Source organism: Pungitius pungitius, chromosome 5, assembly GCF_949316345.1.
Source record: "Pungitius pungitius chromosome 5, fPunPun2.1, whole genome shotgun sequence".
NCBI classification, from domain to species: domain Eukaryota; kingdom Metazoa; phylum Chordata; class Actinopteri; order Perciformes; family Gasterosteidae; genus Pungitius; species Pungitius pungitius.
This window is the reverse complement of record NC_084904.1, coordinates 18,507,923-18,529,825: the sequence shown is the minus strand read 5'-3', so window position 1 is coordinate 18,529,825 and position 21,903 is coordinate 18,507,923. Positions and strand designations below refer to the sequence as shown.

The following is a 21,903-nucleotide window of genomic DNA, read 5'->3' as shown; positions in this document are numbered from 1 at the left end:
GCCCCATTCAGAAAACATCTGCACCAATGACCGCAGCATTTGATTTATCAGAGAATGGACGGAAGCTGGCCCGCGCCACCTCTAGTGTTTGTTCAAAGCCAACAGGAGAGTAAGGAAGCTGTTATGAATGCAAGATGTCACCAGTGGGGTCAGACACAAAAGGTAGAGCCGGAGCTCCGCGGGGCAACGAGGAAAAACACGCCATTAAAACCAGGCACTCGGAAAAAGAGCCTTTTTTTTTCTTACGGGGTTCATGTTTCATAAAAAAAAAAAAAAAAAATCTAAACCCCACAAATGATCACAATTACAAGTTTTGACTGCAGGTAAAAAAAAACAATTAAAAAAAAAAAATACACTTTTTTTTCTCAATGATGGTGGCAGCTTGTGACCTTCACTTTCCTCTGGTCACTAATGATTTGTGGCTTTTATGCTATTCTGGCTCTTTGATTTCTCAGGCCTTTCCTGTAAAGAGAGCTGCGCTTCCCAACTTGGGGTCGTCCCGCGAGACAAAGCCTCCACGAGGCAGAATGTGGAGCGTTTGAAGCCCCGGCCTCTCGGAGCAGGGCTGCAGCACACGAGGTCCCGCGCTGCTCATTGACTCACAGATGTATTATTAGAGACAAAAAGAGAGAAAAACAACACGTCCTTGTTGACGGAAAACGATCAGTATTTGGTTTTACATTTAAAGTAAAAGTGGAAGTTACCAATTGTCTTGTTTTAAAGTGTTTCAGAGGACATTAAAAGTTGTTTTTTTGTTGCTGATTTCAGTTCAGCTTCATGTTTACAGCGATGTAATTTCTTCCAGTACTAACCTTTAAGATTAACAAAGAACATTTGGAAAAGAAAACCAGCACACAAAGAGATTATGCTGAAGAAGGAGAGTATCTGCAGATCAGCAGCAGCACTAAACCAACAGATCTCTGTTCTTCGTGCCACCGCTGTGATTAACCTTGTTTGACAAACAGCTCAGGTCAGGCTGGAGGGGCCAGTGTGTTAAGCTAAAGACCCGCTAGAAAAACAACACCAGATTACACAGCCGATCAGGTGCGCCGTATTGCTCAGATTCAGATCCGCTGGAGCGAATCTCCCATCAGACGAGTCAACGCCATCACAAAGCCGCGCAGAGCCTCACAAAAAGGCTTCGGGCTGACTAAAAAGACGCCGGATGTCTGTTGAACTATTTGATTTCAACCTAACTCTCATTTAAAGGACATTTTATTTAAGAAAACTTAAGACACTGTAAAATATCTACGTAACAAGGAGTTAACAAGGTCCCTTATGTTACAAATGCAGAACTCACTATTTCTATTTTATTGCTGTACCCATTGTTTGAGAGAATGGCATTAGGACTTTGTATATTAAAATGGTACAATGTGCCTGGAAAAGTAAATCACAGATTTACATTTCAGTTCATTTGAGAACAAAATAAAATTAGTTAAGGGTAATATTTTTAACCCAGTGTCTTCTGCATGAATCCCGTAGCAGGATGCAGTGTTAACCGTATCAGGTAACATCAGCTGCCTGTTGTGAATGATGCATTTCAAATCATACTGACGTGGACAAATGGAGTCATGAGCAGTTTCTTTTTTTAAAATCATAACTGGATTATTCACCAGGTTCCTAATTCCAAAACAATGATTTATATATGGTGGTTACTTCCACACGTCAACACTATGAAGAGGTAAGGAGCTAAATATATTCACATATCCACTTGTCCATTGGCTATTACTGAATTGTCGGCTTCTAGCGTTATTTTGTGTCAGGTCAACACCTGCAGGAAGTATTGATTAAAGGTCCAACTGTCCTCCCAGTGGCTCAGCCGGTGTGCGCTCCCTCGTTGTATATCGACCACAGGCTGACCCGGTGGTCCTTGGACCCGGCGGCCAGCAGCCTCTGCCCGGGGTCCCGGTGGTCGGAGAAGGCCACGCTGAGCACCATGTCGGTGTGGTACTGGAGCACCGCCAGCGGCCGGAGCTTCTTCCACCCGAATACCCGCACCCGATGGTCCCAGCCCGCCGACGCCAGGAGTCTGCCGTCGCCCCTGACGCAAAGCTGGGAGACCCCGGGGTTGACCAGGGCAACGTAGTCCTGGAGCTGTAAAATCACAAAAAGAGGCAAAGGATCTTATTGTGTATCAAATACACGCATTGCAAAAAAACAAACAAACCTATTGCTCGTGCAATTCAGGACAGTGGGTCGCCGTCTAGGAAACCGAGGCCGACACTAACAGCGAAAGGGAGAGACGATCAGCTGATCTGTTGACTGAGGTCCAAGCGTGAGGCTGGACGTCTTGTTGAACCCGGCCGGAGACTCCTGGGACTCAATCGTCGGCCATAAAACATTACGCCACGAGGGCCGCGAGTAGATCTCTCCGCGTCCCACTGTTTGGTTTGGAGCGGGGGGGGGGGGGGGGTTCTGGAAGCGGGGCTTGAATTACCTTTGTCACAGTTTGTGCGAGAGAGAGAGAGAGAGAGAGAGAGACCCTCTCGCTGAAGCGCTTGTTTGCAGATGCCGTGTTCCTTTGAGCGCCTCTGATGAATTACATTCCCACTGAAAGGTCCGGTCAGCGGGACCCGATAGAGACCCGATAGAGACCCGATAAATACACCGTTGTACCGTCTGCCTGCTGAGGATTAGCCACAGCCCCCTCTCCCTGTGATTTACAGCGTCTCAGGACTGTATCAATCTCTGGAAAAAGGGGCAACATTCGGACATACGATAATGAACGACCGCAAAGATCCCCATCTGAAAAGGGCCCGCTGAGGTGGGCATTCCTGGGGAGCGAACGTGCTCTTCCCGCAGACCAGGGACCTCGGCTGGACCCGCAGGAACCCGGGGAACGCGAACATCTGGATGTGGGAGCCGAAATCAAACTGGACAGCGTATAATTGACTTCATAAGCCGTGTCCAGGGAGACTAATGGCCTCGCATGGGAGGAGACTGGTGGAGAATTTATCTGCGTGCTCCTGTTCCCGGGCAGGAACCATCTACAAGCTGCATGTGGAAGATATAAGCCAGGTACTCGTGGCCCGAGCGGATGAAGTGGAATGCACAGCAGCGAGAGAGAGAGAGAGAGAGAGAGAGGAGGAGGAATGTCATTGATCAAAACACGGCGAGAGAAAGTTCGGGACGGGGCAGGGACGGGACGGCTTTCTTTTATTTGGTGTATTCGGTTGGAACCACCATCGAGCGAGTGGGGTCGCTCGGTTACACCGAACAAGTCCGATGCAAAGAAGGCCGCGGGGCAAAAAGACCGCTTTGGAGCGTTGTTATTAGCTCGAGAAGCTGGTATGCCCCTACCTCTCCCCATCTGGTCTGCATTAGAGGCCTGATAATGATGGCTTTAAGTGTCTGTTTTTGTTTGTTTTGCTTCCCATAGTTTGTGTCAGGAAACGGCATTTGTTTCATTTAGAGGGTCAGTCGTGAGCAGTGAAAGGCTAATGATGGAGTAATGGTCAGTCAGCAGCGCAGGCTGGATGGTTAGTTTTACTTTCTACAGTCTGAAAAAAAGGGAAAATAGGCGGCTAACGTTGTCCCGAGCTTTAATTAAAAATGAATGGCGCTCATGTCGGTTCCTAAGCTGCATGTGACACAGATTTTTTATAATTAATTAGTTGATGAACAGAAAAATAAGCACCAACACATTTTTTTATTCATTTAGATGTTTTATTTAGTAAAAAGGATTAAATAGAATATATGTTATTGTTAGTTGGACACTTCTTTTTAAGGAACGTTGTGAATATTGTAATTGCATTTTTATTTCCCATATCTGACATTTTTAGGAATGATCAACAGATTAATAAATATGATAAATCTAACATAGCAATATGAGTTTTGTCATAAACAGCTATGTTGTGATAACACTGCAGCACCAGAGTCACAACGATGAGGCACACGATTGGTTGAATGAGTTGTTTTCTTAATTACTTCGAAAACAGCAGGACCATTTGGACCCAGCCGGGCTGCCTTTGCTCCAGTGCTTGTGTTTAGCTGCACTAACTGTTCACACGGGTCAACAGACAACCGAAAACTCTTGGCCATGAAGCAAAGACGCCTCATTCCCATTTTTGGGACGAGACCAAAGAAATAAAATGATTCCATAGGCTAAATGATAAATAGATACCAACGAATATTAATACGAAAAAGAATACTAGATAATGGAAATGATTAGTTCCAGACCACAAACGCATCATACTTGAACCTGTGGATAACTTCTCTTTATTCTTTAAAGGGAAGTCTGACGTAATGTAATGTTTTCCTGCTCTCGGGCCACACCATTGCTGAATGAATACCCAGAAGGCACTGCTGACTTCAGCGTCGCATTTACCAGGTCTGAATCTGGAATGAAACCCAGTGGCTCGAACCAGGGAGCACGGACGGTTTCATCTCACACCACTGCAGCCCGTCTTTGGGCTTCGGCGTCTTTGTTTGAACACTCCTTCCCGGCCCGGGCCCACACGCTTCTCACACACACACACACACACACACACACACACACACACACACACAACGCCAGCTTCCAGCCTCAGTTGTCAGGAGCCGAGCAGCTCTGCTGAGCAGCTGCTCCCGGCCCGGACGCTTCGCGGCCTACGACAGATCCAACGCTGACTCACACTCCTCTGCGTTCTCGCTGCTTTTCGTCTCAACGACAGAGGAGGCCTCCTCACTCCCCTCCCCCCCTCTCCCCCCACCCCACCCCCTCCTCCTGAGTCTTTCCTCCCCGGTCTTGGCACGGATGTTTGGCGTGAAACGTCCCATCATCGCTCACTCACTCGCGCATAGCGGTTGGGTTCGCAGGTATTTCTGACACGCCCTGTCCCTGGCTCACACGGGAGATTACAGCCTTTTGTCACCCCGCCTGTCGGAGCTTGGCGTTGGCTGACAGGAGGTGCGTGTGTCAAACAGGCTAGCAGTCTCATTCAGAAAATAAAAAGAGAAGAAGAAGAAGAAGAAGAAGAGGGGGACGGGGGTTCAGTAGCTCATATACACACACATGAGCTCAACATCAGACTGGGGTTGGACCTGAAAGTCAGGACACGCCAGGATTTGCTGACTGCTCCGAGAATCCACTAAAGCGACTGCAGTGGGGGGTAGGTGTGGATTTATTGCATAGTAGTTCCACCCGTAGAGAACTGTCATCAGTCCCAGTCTCGGCGTGTCCCCCGTGCTTGATTGACACCTTTCTCCAGTCCGCGACCTCTCTCTCTCTCTCTCCCGGAGGAACACGTCACCGCACATGTTGATGCGTTTGAGTGGACGCCTAAATATGTGTCCTGCCGGCTTAACGGCTTGTAAACCCTAACGCCCGCGCCCTCACAACCTCACCATGACACATTCCCCAAAATGTGAGCGAGGAGGAGAAAAAAAAAGAAAAAAAAACCCTGAAGATGATGCCTTATATTACTATGAAAAGATTCAGGGCTAGCAAGGTCAAACGGGAGATAAAGGCCTCTGGGAGCCATGTGTAATACATCAACCTCCATTCCTCAGGCTGTCTGCCTTTATCTGGGCTTGATAAGCTCACTTCACAGCCCCTCAGTTTCACTAAATCATAACGGCACTGCGTTGTGTCACATCCAGCTTCTCCTCCCTTTCACAAAAGGCATCCATCTTCCCTACCGGGCCGGTTCCGCTGTACTCCACGGCATCGCGGAGGTAATTTGTGGGAAGTGGGATGCTGTGGCACTTATGGCCTCCTCAGCCTTTATTGCAGCCTCCCACTGTGAACTACTGTTCCTTTTACTGCAGATGTGTTTTTTGTTTGGTTAAGGGGCCTCCGAGGTTTTGATATTTTTATTGCCTCTCACGGGTCGTCCGTCAGGACCGAGGGCCCGGGTCCGCCACCCGGCAGGTTCCCCCCCCACCCCCTCACACACCGCTGCCACACAAAAATACGTTTGTGGGAAGAACTGAGGACGGCTGTCTGGACGTCACACTGAGCTGCACTTCAGGATAATTTAAAAGCCCCTGTTGGATCCTTTCCCTCTCCTTGTGCTTTTTTCCTGTTATCCTCATCCTGGATTACATGCTGAATCAATATTTTGTTGCATGAGCAAAAATAAACCAAATAACTACTCTCCTCCTGTTTTTGGTATATTGAATCAAATTCTTTGTAGTGTTTTTATAGAAGCATAGTTATAGTGAAAGAAAGTGGGGCTTTGCAAGTATTACAAAAAAAAAAGAGCCTTGGAAAGAAGGACCCCCCCCCGCCCCCAGTTCAGGAGTTTACTAGGTTTGCTTCAGGTTCCCCCCTGAACTGATTCATGAAGGTTGGAAGCATTCCCTTTTGCTCATGCAATCAAGAGAAAATAGAACTTCAAATGAGGCGATTGAGCCTCTGTAGCGCCGGCTTTAATGTGAAACAAATTTAAGCTATGGGGGGCGGGGTGAGGGTGTGTGTGGGGGGGGGGGGGGGGGGGGGCGAAGACGCTCAGGCTTGAAGTTCATTAATGCGTGTGCGTAATCCAGACCGATTCAAACGGACGCGGATGTGCGATTGTGTCTGCGTGTCTGTCGGTGGGTGGTTTGAGTCCGGAGTGACAGCCTCGGCCCGGCCCTTGGCCCCTGGCCCTGCCAACGCTGTGTAACCAGCGGCTGATTTATGGGCCCCCGGAGCCCCACTGAGCCTCTTCCTCTTTGGCCCCTGATGTTTTCCAAAAGAGCTTTGCGAAATGCTACTCTCCTCCTCCCCTCCTCCCCCCCCCCCATGCCATGTCATATAAAAGTGACATTTAGAAGACACTCTTAGTTAGCAGGGAGTGGTTCAGGAGCTTAACCAGGGAGACTTCAGGAGGCCGGATCAACATTATAATGGTTACTCAACCGGGACACTGACATTTTAAATCCAGAAAGTGCAACTAATTTGAAAATGTTTAGTCTCATTTAAATTAAACAAAAATCAGAGAGCTTTATCGGCTAAACACAACACGTTGTGATCGAAATAGAACTCATGTGGTTAATTGATTGGGTAAATGGTTGAAATTGTACTAAAAAGTAAACAAATTGAATCAATTATGTGCATAAACCCTAAAGCTAAAAGCAATGGATGAGCAGTTAAAAGCTTAAAGAGATGGATACGCTGTTTAAAAAATAAATGGTTTAAAGTGGAGCTGCATGGAAGTGGTTCAAATGGCAACTTTAACAAGTGGACCTCCACATTAATATTTCAAATTGTCTGCATAATTAATAAGAATGTCCACCAGATACTGAGCTTCCAAAGCAATGCTCACCCAACCTGACAGCGTATTGACAAACATCATAGTTCATAGAGTTGAACACCAACAGAGCTGTCGGGGTTCATCAGAACCAAACCAGCCCAACCAAAGCACTACACTTCCCCCCCCCAGCGTGTCCTCTGCTGACCTGCAGGTTGTTCTGTCCGTCCAGCATCCAGGCGGAGAGTCGCTTCTCGGAGGAGCCGGACACGCCCCTCAGACCCTGGAGGTCAAAGGTCAGGCACATGACGGGCTCCGGGTGGGCTTTGACTCGGCTCAGCACGGACCTCTGGGTTACGTCCCACAGCAACAGGGAACCGTCCTCGTATCCAGCCACCAGGAGCGGCCCGTGACCCGAGTCGGGCTGGAAAGTGAGGGAGGGGGCGATAAGGAGGGAGGGGGGTGAGATGGGAAGAGAGCACAACGAAGAGTAATGCGAGGGTAAGATGTGAGGCGAGAGTTCTGCAGTCAAAAAAAAAGAAGCTCATAAACCGCTGCGTGGCGCTGGAAGCGGAGCAGAGGTTATCACGTTGGAAGCTCCTGTTGACACTCGGGCAGACGCTGCGGGCTCCATTCGTCAGGCTGCTGCTGCTGCTGCTGCTGCTCGCTCTCTCTCTCTCTCTCTTTCCAACACTCCATTACACCACTCCTCACTTTGCTCCTCATCTATATTTCCGAAGCCCGTGGCCTCAAACTGCAGGAACGGACCGCGAATCATTCTCAAAGTGCGGTCTTCTGAGTTGTAATATAAAATACACACACAAAAAACGGCTTAAAGATGTGTAGTTTATTTCTAAAACACACGCGCACACACACACATACACACAGTGGATATAAATATAATGTGCGTTGTTTTAGTATATTTAATCTATACCTTTTCTTCTTTTTAAGTATAAAAAATAGCATTGTATACTTTTTTTTTTTTTACATACCATTACTATTGATGCAAGTTTGAAACCCCCCCTCATTATTTTCAATTATTCACTTTATAATATAACAACCTTGATAAACAAAAAAATGCATTAGAGAAGCAACTAACGAGTATTTCAAGATTTGATTATTAAATAAATTACTTTTTATTTTTTCATCAAAGTTTTACAGATTACGTCTATTTAAAATCCAACGAGACAGAGAAGCATCGGAGAAGCCGCAGCCAGAAGATGTCTGGGAATTGAGCTTGATATTTATAATATGAATAATACTCCTTTTTCTGCTGATCGACTGATTGATAAATCAACCAAATAACTAATTAATTACTTTCACCTCTAAACATATGCTTTTTCACAAGCTAGAGGTGGAACCTAAACCCCCATCACCTCAGTTAGATATATGCAGAGTAACCGTCACCAAACACTAAATGTACAGCAGTGAGCTGTTTATTTTTAGAGAAAAGTAAGCAATTTCAAATTCAAAGAGAATAATAAAGTGGATCCTTCCAACCGCTGGAAGCGTCGGACTGTAAATCACCTCTGTGAACCAACACAAAGGTTAACTGATAAAAACCCGGGGGGGGGGCTTCATTCATCTTTGCATCGCTGCAGAGGCGAGAGGAAGGACCGGAGGAGGAATGGATAAATAGACGCAAAGGGCGACTCTTTGAACAAATTGCAAAAAAAAATATTCTGTGCACGTGCAGTGCGCGGTGGGGACCCGAACAAATGTTGTCCAAACAACCCTTTCACCAGCTCGCCCGTGGACCCCGCGCGGCACCCACATACACTTCTCCCCCGACTCATGCCTGCTTTAAAATACCACCAGGACCCCAGCAGAAGCACCCTGCCCTGCAGAAGTGAGGAGTGGAAAGAAATGTTTTCCATATGTGCGGGGGGGGGGGGCACGTCTGCCATTTTTTTCATCCATCTTCGAGTCCTCTTCTCACTTAACGCTCTATATTTCTCTTCTTCCAGATTTAAACAAATTATAGACAGAGTCGTGTATTCCTTCCAAACACATCAGCGAGGACGAACACCGAGGCATTATGAAAACAAATAAAAACAAGTGAAAATCAGCGCCGCCCCCCCCCCCCCCCACCCCCAGCCTGCCGGCAGGGCCCGGGCGCAGCGTTCCAGGTTTGGGGCCCACCGTTCCACTTGAACGTAGGACCGCCTTGATTGACGATGTCACGGGTCGGAGGTCGGGGAACCCTGGGTGGACACCTAATTCATTATATCCTCCACAGGCCTTTCTACAAGAGGGCTCTCTGCTGGAGTGGGGCCGGGGCCCTGGGAGGAGATTCATCACCAGGAGGGACGGCCCAGCTGAAGAGGCACAGCGCCTGGTCAGCGCTCGAGTGACCCTGTGTACTTTACTGTATTAAAAATGTGATGCATCCGCGTATTTTGTACAATTGCAGGCCTTTTTGAAAATTGCAACCATTTTAGCAGGTCGGGCGTTATTTCCAGATGAGACTGGACCGGTGGTTTCAGGGCACCAGGGTCCAGTTCGATCATCGACGAGAACTCAAGGGGAGTCCAGACAACCTCCGAGGGTTTGTTAATGTCCTTCATTCTGTCTTTTTCCAGAACAATCGCTTTCGGTAAAATGGTGTGAAATGCCTTCTGATGCAACACAAACGACCCATGAAACCAAGGGAGGCGCTAAGACACGCTGTCACAAATAAGATCAAATAGCTTTGATTGCTGAGCTATTCGGGCCAAGTTCCCCTGATTTGCAGCTCAATATAAATTTAGTGCACACACAGAATGAATAAAAGCAAAGTCTTGTTTTCTATCTAGCCTGAAGCATAGGATTATTTTCATTAATAAAAATGAATGATTCGCTCCATGAAGTGCCAGATAAAAGGGAGAAAAAAAAAAAAACGCGCTTTAGGTCTCCCCTTCAAATGGCTTATTTTGGATGACGACGTTCCAGAAAGCAAAGACAAAGTCAATTTGCAATCAAAGAAGACAAAACATCCTGATAGAATGGAGCTAGGTGACAATCCGCATTCTAAGGGTTATCAAAGTCGACTCTTTGAAAAAAACGTAAGAGGAAAAAGGCTTTGACAGAAACATCCTGGTCATAATCTGTGATCAAATATTAGTGCATGTGTGTTTTTCTATTATGCATTTTCTTAAATCATATTCAATATATTCAATTTGAAAGGATGAATGGAAAACAGCTGATTATGAGGATTTTAGTTCTGTCTCGTTTACAGTTTACTTCACAGCAAATCAATGGGCCAAATAACCAAATACAACTCAAATCTAAATGTGATTAGAAAAGACGCATGTGTCTGGTATCCCGAATGTATGCTCCACAAACAGTAGAGTGCCATTTCCTTTTTGAGGGGTGCAACGTGTTCGCCGGCTCAGGCCTGAGGCCGGCGCTGCTTTCGACATCAGGAACCAATCGCTCCCTCTGGTTTTTTTTTTTTTAGACCCCTGCTCCACCATGATGTCATAGCCACGAGGCAGCAAGGTGATGAGCTGAGAGTGATGGATATCTGTATAGGAACATTTCCTTTCCCCCGCCAGCCTCTGTTCACATTGAAAGCCTCTCACATCATACATCAATACTGTCCCCCTGGCCGGAGCCCCGGACACGGCGGACCCACATGTGGAGGCACTTTCTCCCCTTCGCCGCCTCGCGGCCAATCGGATGCAGAGAAATCAGAGTGTAGGAGCTCGAGACACCTTCTGGGCAGCGCGGGGAGCAAAGGCTGGGTGGGATTTTGCAAAAAGGGAAGCTGATCTGAGCAGAAAGTGCAGTTCAACACTGCTTTTAAAACTTTTTTTCCACAAACTCAAGCAGAGAGGGCTTAAAGGCCGGGCAATCAATCTGTTGGTGAGACCGTCTAGGAAATAATGGAGGATAATCACTTCTCATCTCAATGGTGGGAAAAAATAAGGGAGGGATGGCGAGAGGGGATAATTGCCAGTGGCTTCATCCTGGAGAGCGTGTGGCTGTGTGTGTGTGTGTGTGTGTGTGTGTGTGTGTGTGTGAGATGGAGAGAGTCGGCGTGGAGAGAGAAAATGACGGTTTCAGCTGTTGCCTCCTGCTGTGTGAGGTTCAGGAAACAGTGGGTGGCACACGAGCATTTGATGTAAAAGACAAGTGAGCATTTTTCTTATGACAGACAAGATGTGTGGGTGGAGATCCAGACTGTGTGTGTGTGTGTGTAAGAAGTTTGTAAGAAGTTTTAGACACTCACATATACGCACACACAGACTGGGATTTCAGTATCGTCCCACTACGTGGACCTCTCGAGTCGCTCAGTCACTGTAGCTGATGAACACGCCTCTGCCTCGAAAGGAATGAGACTGGGCCCTTCTGCTTTGAAGCCAGACAGCTGCCTGTGCTGTACTACAATGGTATTATAGAATTCATAATGATATAATTGATCATTATGTTTCCTGGCACTCAACGCTGAACCAGCCTCGGTTCATAAATCAGATGATGAAAGGTGGGAAATAAAAAAAGGGGAAAAGGAACACACAATTGTCAGCGTGCATTCTGAGGCTCTAACTCATCTTCACAATAATTTCACTAATTTGTATTACAGGAATACTGACTGTGCGCGGGCCACCAACCGCACCCCCCCCCCCCCCCCCCGGCTTCAACATGATAAGCTGCCTTTGGATTGCTGCTGCTTGTTTCTTTACAGCCACACAAAATGTATTCATAACATCTCGCGTAAATCTGAAACCCTACCGCGCCTCCCAAAGCGATAATAATTAACCATGGAAATAATCACAGGCTTTCCTTAATGGCTGGAAAATAAAAGCTATTCGGACACCATTTGCAAAACACAAAACCACCCTCTTTTTTTCGTTGTTGCTGGGATCAGATTGGATGTGCAGCTGCAGGCTGATATATGGCCGTGAACCCCACAGCCCTTCCAAACGCGCTCTAATTACAGTGTTGGGACTCGGTGCCAGCTGAGGAGAAACCCTTGGGAAAAAATGGCCCGGGACACGTTGTTGGGCTGTAAATCATGGGCCGCGTCTCTCATGTGCCTTTTTGTTGACTTTTCTATTATTGTGTCTCGTTATGAGCCGACGGCCAATCAGAATGAAGCAGCTATGCAAAGTTTACCTTCTCTTTCCTCCTCTCTCTTTTTTATGCAAGATGATCTACTGCTATTGATATTGGCTCCCAAAGCGCGCAAGTTGAACTTGTAGTTGTAGTCATAAAGAAACAGTATTACTGTTTTGTAGCCAAGTCAAAAACACTGTAGGAACTTTTGATGACATCATATTTGAGTGCCTGGTGCTTACCTGCCACAATTTGATACACATGACCATCCCCAGCTTGGCGTCTGGTACCAGGGTGCAGACTGGGGTCTTGCCGGGCAGCTCAATAACCTTGATCTGAAGGGAACACAAGATGATTACAAGTTTTACACACGGACCATATAGCTGACCTGTCGATAGCCGTGTTCTACAGCCATGCCAGCACTGTGACGCTGTAAATGCTAAATGAATGCTCACAATGACAATGCTAACACGCTGATGAGTAGCACATATTGTGCCGTCATCTTAGTTTAACATGGTAGCATGCTAACTTTACAGACAAATGTCATTTTATCTGTCAGACAATGTTCGGCTTGGGAAGTACAAGTGGATATGTGGAAAAAAAAAAATCAAGCAGGTTGTACGTTTTACACGCGGCTCCTAACATGTTGACAGCTGAGCCAGTGGCTCGCGGCTAACGGCGCTACAATCGGTACCAGTGTAAACAACAGCAACAAGTCGGAAAAGAGCTGACGCTGTTAACCCGCAGGGGACGTTTCTACATTCATATCAAGCTTTTTGCAACCACAGAGAGCTGTGCTTGGTCTGGTAAATGGCTTTAAATGACCTGAGGCAACACGTGAAGAAGACTGCAGGTTTGAAACTAATATACAGCAAAAAAGTGAGGGGAAAAAGTGAGCTACATAAAGGCCATTAACATGCTATTCTGTTTGGCAGCCTCGATTCGGGTAACTTGGATTATGCAAAAACTCTACGGTGGTTTGATTTTGAGGCTAAAAGGAAGTTAGAGTTTATCAAATTCATCCTAATGTGCTTTTATTCCAATTTATTTAATTTCATTATTTAGGTTTTAATGTTTTTTAGAACCTGTTGCACACATAAATACACAGACACACACACACATATAATATATATATATATATATGCACGGACAAACATATTTAAACGACTACAAGCCGTCTGCCAAAGGAATATATTTGTTAGCCTCCTAAATGTGCATTTGTGCTCGAGGACCAGCAGTACAGTACCATTGATCAGGGCAGAGCAGCCGCCCCCCTGTCTATAATAAATCCTGCTAAAGCCCGACCCCGTGACATGAATGGTGTTTTCCTGCACACATTGGCACTGATTCTGATAAAATACACAGCCTAATGAAGCGAGTGATAAATTGTGTGCCTGTGTGTGTGTGTGTGTGTGTGTGTGTATCCACATCCCCACCAGAGCTCATTCCTTGGACTTCCCTCCGCGCTGATGATCCGCATATTCATCCTCATTAGGCCTCAGATTAAACATCCCTTTAAGGGAGCGATCTGTATTTTAGCGCTAGGCCTCATCTGTCCTGTAGTGTTTACCTTTGCGTGCCTGACAAAGAGGGTCTTTAAGGACTTCCCTTTGCCTCAGGTGTTCACTGTTCTTGTGTGGCATCCCACCGCCCATAAATAAAACACCCACATTATTAATTCATGTTCCTGCCACGGCGGCAAGCGATCTCACTGTGAGCAGTACGCATTAAAACTACCCGACACAGGAAATTATTAATCCGTTTTCTCAGTGGGAAACCTAAATATTACCTGCATTTTGCACAAGGGACTAAAATCACACCATTGTGCATGTTCTGTTGCGAGTGCGTGTGTGTCGTTTTTATGAGGGAATTCACCTACGTGGGCGTTTTATTTGCATATAAATGATAAGCATCTGTCGTGCTCAGTTGTGCCCGTGGAATGGGGCGGCGAGACCAAAATGACCAAATCGTCTGCGGCGCGTTTTAGTCTCACTTGTGCGCATGTGTGTGTGTGTGCCTCTGTCTGTGTCTGTTGGGACAATAGCATTATTGAGGTGCTGGGAGTCACAGGCGCCCTGATGCCTGGCCTGCTGGACTGGGGTTAGCAGAGGCACGTTTGGCTGGATCAGGTGACCGCTGCGTCCCTTTCAAGTGTGGATCCTCCACCACAGAGCAAGTAACATGAATCTAGAGGCAATAAAAGATGGCTGAATCGCTGGCTGACCTCTTCCCATCCTGTCTCGATCCACACAAAACCCGGCAGGCTTGTGGGGAGTATTAGATACGTGACATACCGCTGAGGGTACATCTTTTCATGCTTTAGGAAGTCTCTTTTGTAATCCATCGGTCAGTCCAGCTTTCACTCTATCCTCACCCGAAGAAGCAGTTACCTTCTAAAGAGGAATGATCAACTTCTTCAAAAAGCCAGATGGTGTTTTAGACAAACACATTCAACAACTGGCATGGATAGCCACGGCCCAAATTAACTGACATTTAGCTGGTGGAGGTATTGGGTTCTTATTCTTACTCGGTTCATGCTGACTCATGACACGAAGGCCGGTTTGTTTTGGATGCTGTTTAGGTTACGTACCTACAAGTCCTCTGAGCGCATTCAGTGACTAAAAGCAGTATGCTGTCCGCCCCCCCGATTGAATGAAAGCAATATCAGGTTCACGGGTCACAACATTTGCAAGTGATCACAGTGTGGTAAAAGGAAAAGATGACAGGGGTTCAAACTATTGCTTTGGACCTTCCATTTTTCCACTAACGTACTAAACACTTTAAGTCAAACAGGCTGCAGCAAGTCTGGTTGGGTTCATACAGGTTGACATTTTTTATTCTCAACAGACCAATTAACCATCAAACCTCCCCACCTGCTGCCGATAAATTCAAGCACGTTTTCGCTGAATACACAACATGTGTCATTGGAAAAATTTATCTTACGGTTCTCTGGTTGTTTTCTAAACTAAATTGGGAATCTTTAGTCTTTATAAAATAAAATTTGACAAAAGCAGGGCTGGTATACCCATTGATATGTAATTATATTCATCAGAAAATAGTAATATTAGAGCTATAGCACATCTCAGCATGCACCGGGTGAGGAGTGTGGTCTACATAATGGATTGTTTACCAATGTGTAAATGGACTAAAACACATAAAAACACAGAAACAAATTGCATTCCTGATGTCTGACCTCTTCGGTCTGATGTCCAGCGAAGGCCAGCAGGCGCGCCGAGGGGCTGGTCTCCAGCACGGAGCACTGGCAGAACCCCACGCTGCCGGTCCACACGGAGTCCGTCACCTCGCCACGACCTTCGCTCAGATCCCACAGACACACCCGCATGTCCCGCCCCTGACTGCTCCGCCGCCGGAGAGAACGACAGACAGACGGAGGTCGCATTGCATTTTTGGGGAAAGCGGAGAGAGGGCCGAGCGAACCGTCCTCACCTGACGAGGGCATCCGTCTCCTGCAGCGTGCCAACCCAGACCACCGAGTGACCAGAGTGACCTTCCACGACCTTCTCGGCTCTCCTGGTGTCGAGGTTCCACACATGGATGGCGCCCTTCCCCGACCTGGTGAAAAACAAAGAGCATGCTTTGTTTGTTGTTTTGTGCACACATAAATATGACTCAGCATTCCACTGCTCTCACCTACAAGTCAACGGAAAATAACAAAAATATTTTTGTTTTCGTTAAACTAACAAACATTGAAAAGAACATGGAAACCTTTGTTTGCGTGGTGCTAAACAAGCCAATATAAGTGAGTCGTGATGAGCTGGTTTGGTACCAATGTGCTTCAGATGAACAAACTTCTTCACATCTTCACTGTTTGAGGAAGGGGGAAGAAACACACCATGAATGTTGAGATGAATGACTCACCCAGAAAACAGGAGGGGAGTGTTCCCTCCCTTGCAGCTGAAGTGGAGGGTGTTGAGGGGCCCACCGGCCCCCCTCAGGGTGTAGATGGGGGACGGAGCGGGACGAAACATCCCTTCGGTCATTCGGTCGACGTGTGGCTGCGAGGAGGCCCGCAAACCTGTGTCACCGTGCCAACAGGAACACACGGCAGGAAAATGAAGAGTTTTTCGGTAAAAATGTTACAATATTTAACCGCACTGGGTCTTTTCAACATGAATGACTTTTCCTCTTTCAGAGGAAGACAATAAGATGAAAGCAGAAAAAGTGGGAAAGCAGCTCCATCTTTGCTCGAGGCCTTTGGCTGAGCAGACAGTTGTGTTTAATGCGCCCTCTGTATCTGCTTTTGTCAGTAGCTACAAACCCTGTGGCTCTCTCTCCGTCTTCCTCCTCCTAGTCTACCTGATAACGCCTCTCTTACTCAATACGTCATAAATCACGGCGCCTGACAGCTAAATTACTGTAAACAGACGCAGACTCGGGCCTCTCACTCTTTTTAGTGATCAACAGCCGTTTTCCCAGAGGCAGAAGCAACAGCTCGTGTTTTTATGTCGTTTGTAGGCCGGGCTGCCGAGGAAACCCAACCGACCGCAGGTATGCTGCGAGGAAATGATGCGTCAACACCAGACTGCAGCCCATTCACATGTGAGGGACGCATTAGACAGCAGACAGACGTCTATCCATCCAAATTCTGCTTCTGATGTTTAAATGACTATGTAAATGTCTTTTAACGGTTTGTTTAAACTATACGATGTTTGTATAAAGGCGACGCAATCGCGCCGTCTCAGTGTTAAGGGGAATAATGGATGAACAAACGTTGATGCAATTAAACAATTAAGCTACCAATTAACTAAAAGTGTGTAGCGGGTTTGGCTTTCACGCTTGAAGACTTTAAAAGTAAATAACTTCCTTCTAAGGAAGTCCAAAAATAATTTCTGAATTCGCCAACTCTACAAAAGGCCCAGTCGTCCGCTTAAGGTTTCAGGGGTAAAGTAGAGCACAATAATACCCTGGAAAAATGTGGAGATTGATAAATCCAGGAGATAATTAGCTCACCCTAAATATCCACCTCCCAATAATTCTCACCAATTAAAAACTACATCTTAAATCAACGTGTATTTTTTTGTAAGTTGCGAGACTCGAGTCTTGCCCGGCCTGTGATGTTGCTAAGCAACTAGCGGCCTACAGGAACTATGCTCCACACCCGTGTTCAGGTCCAGATTGAATGAATATTGCAGATTCCCGACGATTCACGCACACGCACGCACACACACACACACACACACACACACACACCTCCACTTTTACTTATCATAACCCCCGGCAATCGGTAGGCGCTGAAACTGGAGCCTGAAGCATTCAGGAGCGACTCATTCCAGGAGGTTAGTGGTTAAATTGTCCGTGTGACTCTCCGAAGCGGAGAGACGGAGACCCCTGACCGGCCTGCCTAATTAAGGACACGCCGTTGCAGTCTGACGCACTCAAAGAGGACGGTCGTCCCATCAGCTTTCCTCTCAGTTTACCACTTTGGGGAGACACACTGAATGGTTGCAAATCAGAGCTTTGATTTGCTTTGTCTCATATATGGAAAACATCCATCCAAATATGGAACATTTATCAAGAAAAATACATTCGGTATCGATGTGGAGAGGTTCCCAGCATATGGCCGCTCGTACAAGACGTTGACCATTAGATATTACTCAATTCGCTGAACTAAACCAGCAGGAAACCCTTCAGCCCACAACTGTCCAAACCTGTTATTGTGAGGTATGTAAAAAAAAATATATCAAAAAGCGTCCACGGTGTTTTAGCGAGGGTCTATAAGTCAAGCTGTGAATGGATGGGTAACACCGCATTCCTGAGCCAGAGCCCTGTGACTACGAGTAGTGTGACAAGGTGAGGCTCCCTCTGATAACAGGTGGATTAAGCGCCCCTTGTCCTCTCGCAGCAGGCCCGCATGACGCCGGTGAGTCACGGACCCGGCAGCCCGAAACTGTCTGCTTTCATTGTCCCCCGGGAGACTTTCCGCTGTCAATCACCGACAGCAGTTGGGGGATAGGTGACTCGGGAACTGTATAACAAAACTCGCATCTAAAAGAGGCGTAAAAATGGCCACTTTTCCCCTGCTAATACTTCCTCTCTGGACTTTTCCTTCTGTTTTCCAGGCGTCAGCCTCTCCGGGGAATCCGAGTTGCCCACAACAATGGGTCTGCTGTGGTGGCTGCAAGCGAGTCGCCCACAAACCCAAATGCAAACATGCGAGCAGCTCAGGAAGGGGGCGACGGACACTGTAAACAAACAAGATGGTGGCAGGATGTCCCTCTAATCTACTTGCAAGGACCCTTAAATTGTTCCTCGCCAGCAGGTCACCGGTGAATGCAAGGATGCTGTCTGGGGGCAGCGGCCCGTAAGTAGCCGAGGTTGGTGGGATCCTCTGGTCGCTCTATTGAGGTCCCCGAAACCCCCCCCCCCCGGCCCAGCGGTTTTAATGAACACAACAAGCTTTCTATAAGGTGACGGAGTAATAGATAACGAATACCCGATAGGTCAGCGAACTGCCTTATTGAACACGTCCAAGGGGAAAAACCTCAGGCACCAGCTAGGCCTCGTCACAGGGCGCAATAAATCAGACTGACTGATTAATATACCTGAGCTGGATAGGGGAGCCAGTGGGAAGATTCGGGAGAGGAGGACTGAGGCTCCTGCTGGCCCTGTAACAGATAAGACAGCTCGGGGGGTAATCTGACTCTAAGTCCACGGATAAAGGCAGTTTGTCTCTTCTTGGGCCGTCTGTCCACACCTACTGGGTAATTAGGCCTAATTATGAGAGAAAGGTCCGCTTCCCCTTCATGTTATTAAATAAGAGCCAGCCTCGTATGCCAAGGATCTCTCAACACCAGCAAGGGGCTGGCGACCTTCAGATCAAACGCAGCCACTATCTATGCCCCCCCCCCCCCCAGCCCCGACTGCTGCACCCGTTCTGCCCCTTCGACATTGCTGGACATACGGGAGGGAAGGAAGAGAGAGGGTATTCGTTATGATATGGGGCATCAAAGTTTTTTTTTTGGTGAAGGGAGAGTCCTGTCCACATTCCTCGGCTCGGCTCTTTAGTGCTCGTATCATGTGATCGGCAAGCTACCCGCCTAAGCTGCCCCCTCGTCAAATTCTGCCATTCATAAATAAGAGCACTGAGGGAGGGGAGTGCTGATCACAGGGGTTTATTACTGAAGCTTTATGAGGCCCCTGCTTCACACGGGCCATTATGGAGGCATGGGATCCCAAGATCCACTGCTGATATGTGCCTCATCAAATATGAGATCTGAGCTGCGTGATGAAAACTGAAGAAGAATGGGCAGAACTCAAAAGGCTGCACGTAGAGCTTCCAACAAAAAGCCAACTCTTCACACCAGTAGTGTTTCTTTTTTGTACTCTTTGCCAACGAGCTTAAAAAAAAAAAAAAAAAAAAAAAAAAAGGGCCGTCCATTGCTGCTACTTCTTAATTCCTCAGCTATTACGTCTTATCTGCGGTTTTCCTGCTTTTGACCTTTTTGCCAAGGGGCCACTTCCACCTCGCTGGCTGGTCAGTGGGCGGTGAGCTGGCTCTACGATCATCAGTCAGCCTTTCCGCTCCACCCCCCCCCCTCCTCCCACCAATATAATACAGATCCTCCTGTGGAGGAAACCAAAGTGCCAAATAGAGAGCGAGGTCCATTATAAAAGTCCAGTTAGACAAACAACATGGGAAGTGGCGGGGAAGACACACGCCCTTTATTGTGTCTTGCTGGGGTTATCTGGACTGGACAAACAGACCAGCGTCGCATTGCAGGTTGAACTAAGACACAAGTGCACCGACACCCACTGTCAGTCACAGATCCACTGAGTGGAAAGAGGTGGCATTGTTTGCGTGAATGGCGTGAATGCTAAGCGGGGGCCATTGCAGATAAGAGCTCAATGCCTTGTGGTTGTCATTGAAGCAGGAACTGATTGAGCACCGTGTCAGAGGGTCCAGATTCAGGAGGTCCTGGCTGTGTTCAACAGGTACCCGGAGCCTTATCTGTTTGCATTATCACCCATTTCCTCCATCGGGTCATTCACCTGGACACTAGAGGAAAAAGAGACACAAGAGGGTTGACAGCCCAAGTGTCTTCATTATACATCTCCAAACATTATAAAGGGCTTAATGGGCTTTTGGACCAACAGAGATTTTGTCCATACGGCTAAAATATGAACACGGGTAAATGTTCGTTGTGTCACAACCACAAAAAACACCTCGAGAGGACAAAGAACACACAGGAAACAACAAGATGTTACACTTTGTCAAGCAGCACGTCCGCCCCGTGTTACAACTGTTAGTCAACTTCACGCACGTGATGAGTGACTGCATCGAGGCGAAGTAATGGATGGTGAAACGTTTGACAGAGTGCTGTTTGTACGTCGTCCCAGTTCAGTTTCCGGAGTGCGCCTTTAACTGAACAAAGCTGGGGAGAAAATATTACTCGTACAACCTAGTTGGGAATTTGTCCATATTTTTGTGAGTGGAAGCTGGATACAGGAGATCATTTCACATCCAAACAGCACGCAGTCGATACCTCGACAGAGGCGGCGTGATCCTTTTTTGAATATGATAGATAATATGAATACATATTAAATGCACTTCACAGACCAGTGTGGAATATGAATGCCACTCTCGTTCATGGACAGTGAGGGCAGAAGTTCAGGAAGAAACAGACATAATTGTTCATCCACTCTTGAGTTCTCCCAGTCTGAATCTAACGTTATAACCAAGCTTGGAAAGTGATAAACTTAAAGTGCAGCCCTCTTCGTGATGATGATTATAATAGATGATTTTGACATGCTAATTACAAACGTTATAAATGAAGCACTCTGCATTTGATTGGAATGGTTTGATGGCTCTCGTTTTTCTTATTTTGTCATTTTAAATTGTGAACTCCAGTACGCGACTCTCTGTTGTGTCATCGGGGCTCCTTTAAGTTAATACTCAGCGTTCATTAGTTAACGTTAAAATAAAAATCAAGTTACATGCCCTGCGCGCTAGCTTCATTTAAATTGCCACTCGTGTTTCCAACAAGATCAACGTTAAGTTAGCAACAAGCTAGCAACTCCCGACAACAAACGCCGACAAACACACAACGTCACGCCTCGTTGTGACACTACTGGCGTTATCTCTGGGTGAAGTTGTGACAGTACAGCAAAGACACAACGCTTTAACAAAACTGCACAAAATACCATTTCTGTGACACACCGGGTTTTGGGGGTAGTTGTCAGGAGCTGTGAGAAGGAGAGGGTTGAAAACATGCGCCGGGACCTGAAGGACCTCCGTTTAGACGAGAATGAGCTGCCCACGAAAGTGCCTGAATAGAACGTGCACCGGTCTCTCGTTCGCGCGCAATGTCTCCTACTAAAACAGTGTGCTGCGTTCATATTAATATTTCAAATGTACGACATGTGGTATAAAGTGTCTCCGGTGTAACATCTTGGGTCCTTATAGGATTTAAATATATTAAGAACAGCCTCTAACATCTAATTACATTTTATTATGATGACTGATGGTGTCACTTAACATGTCTCGTCTCTGTTGTAGAGAAGAATTGGAGAATTCAAACTACAAAAACGTTGTGAATACTAACCCCTGAGATACATGCTCTTTTATAGTCCTGCTATTCTGTAATGGGATTCTAAACACGCAGACTACCTAAAAAAAACACATCAGAACTGAATGATAAAGCTCTCCGAGCCATACAATACTGCAAGAACAGGGGAGTCTTTATTTCTTCAT

General features: G+C 46.8%; 1 protein-coding gene across 3 annotated transcripts; it reads right to left on the bottom strand.

Annotated features, from left to right (window-relative positions):
- Nucleotides 1-382: 382 nt before the first annotated feature.
- Nucleotides 383-21,483, bottom strand: gnb1l (guanine nucleotide binding protein (G protein), beta polypeptide 1-like). Of its 3 annotated transcripts, XM_037483330.2 has the most exons (9): nucleotides 21,354-21,475; nucleotides 20,099-20,208; nucleotides 18,755-18,817; nucleotides 16,071-16,227; nucleotides 15,639-15,764; nucleotides 15,385-15,547; nucleotides 12,434-12,526; nucleotides 7,363-7,578; nucleotides 383-2,094 (listed from the first exon to the last, which is right to left on the bottom strand). In XM_037483330.2, the coding sequence occupies exons 4-9, from the start codon at nucleotides 16,190-16,192 to the stop codon at nucleotides 1,816-1,818; spliced, it is 999 nt and encodes a 332-aa protein (XP_037339227.1). In that variant the 5' UTR covers nucleotides 16,193-16,227; nucleotides 18,755-18,817; nucleotides 20,099-20,208; nucleotides 21,354-21,475; the 3' UTR covers nucleotides 383-1,815. The 3 variants fall into 3 exon arrangements, with proteins under 3 accessions (XP_037339227.1, XP_037339228.1, XP_037339226.1); XM_037483331.2 differs by lacking the exon at nucleotides 18,755-18,817; XM_037483329.2 differs by lacking the exons at nucleotides 18,755-18,817; nucleotides 20,099-20,208 and having other exon boundaries at nucleotides 21,354-21,483.
- Between the last annotated feature and the right edge of the window lie 420 nt (nucleotides 21,484-21,903).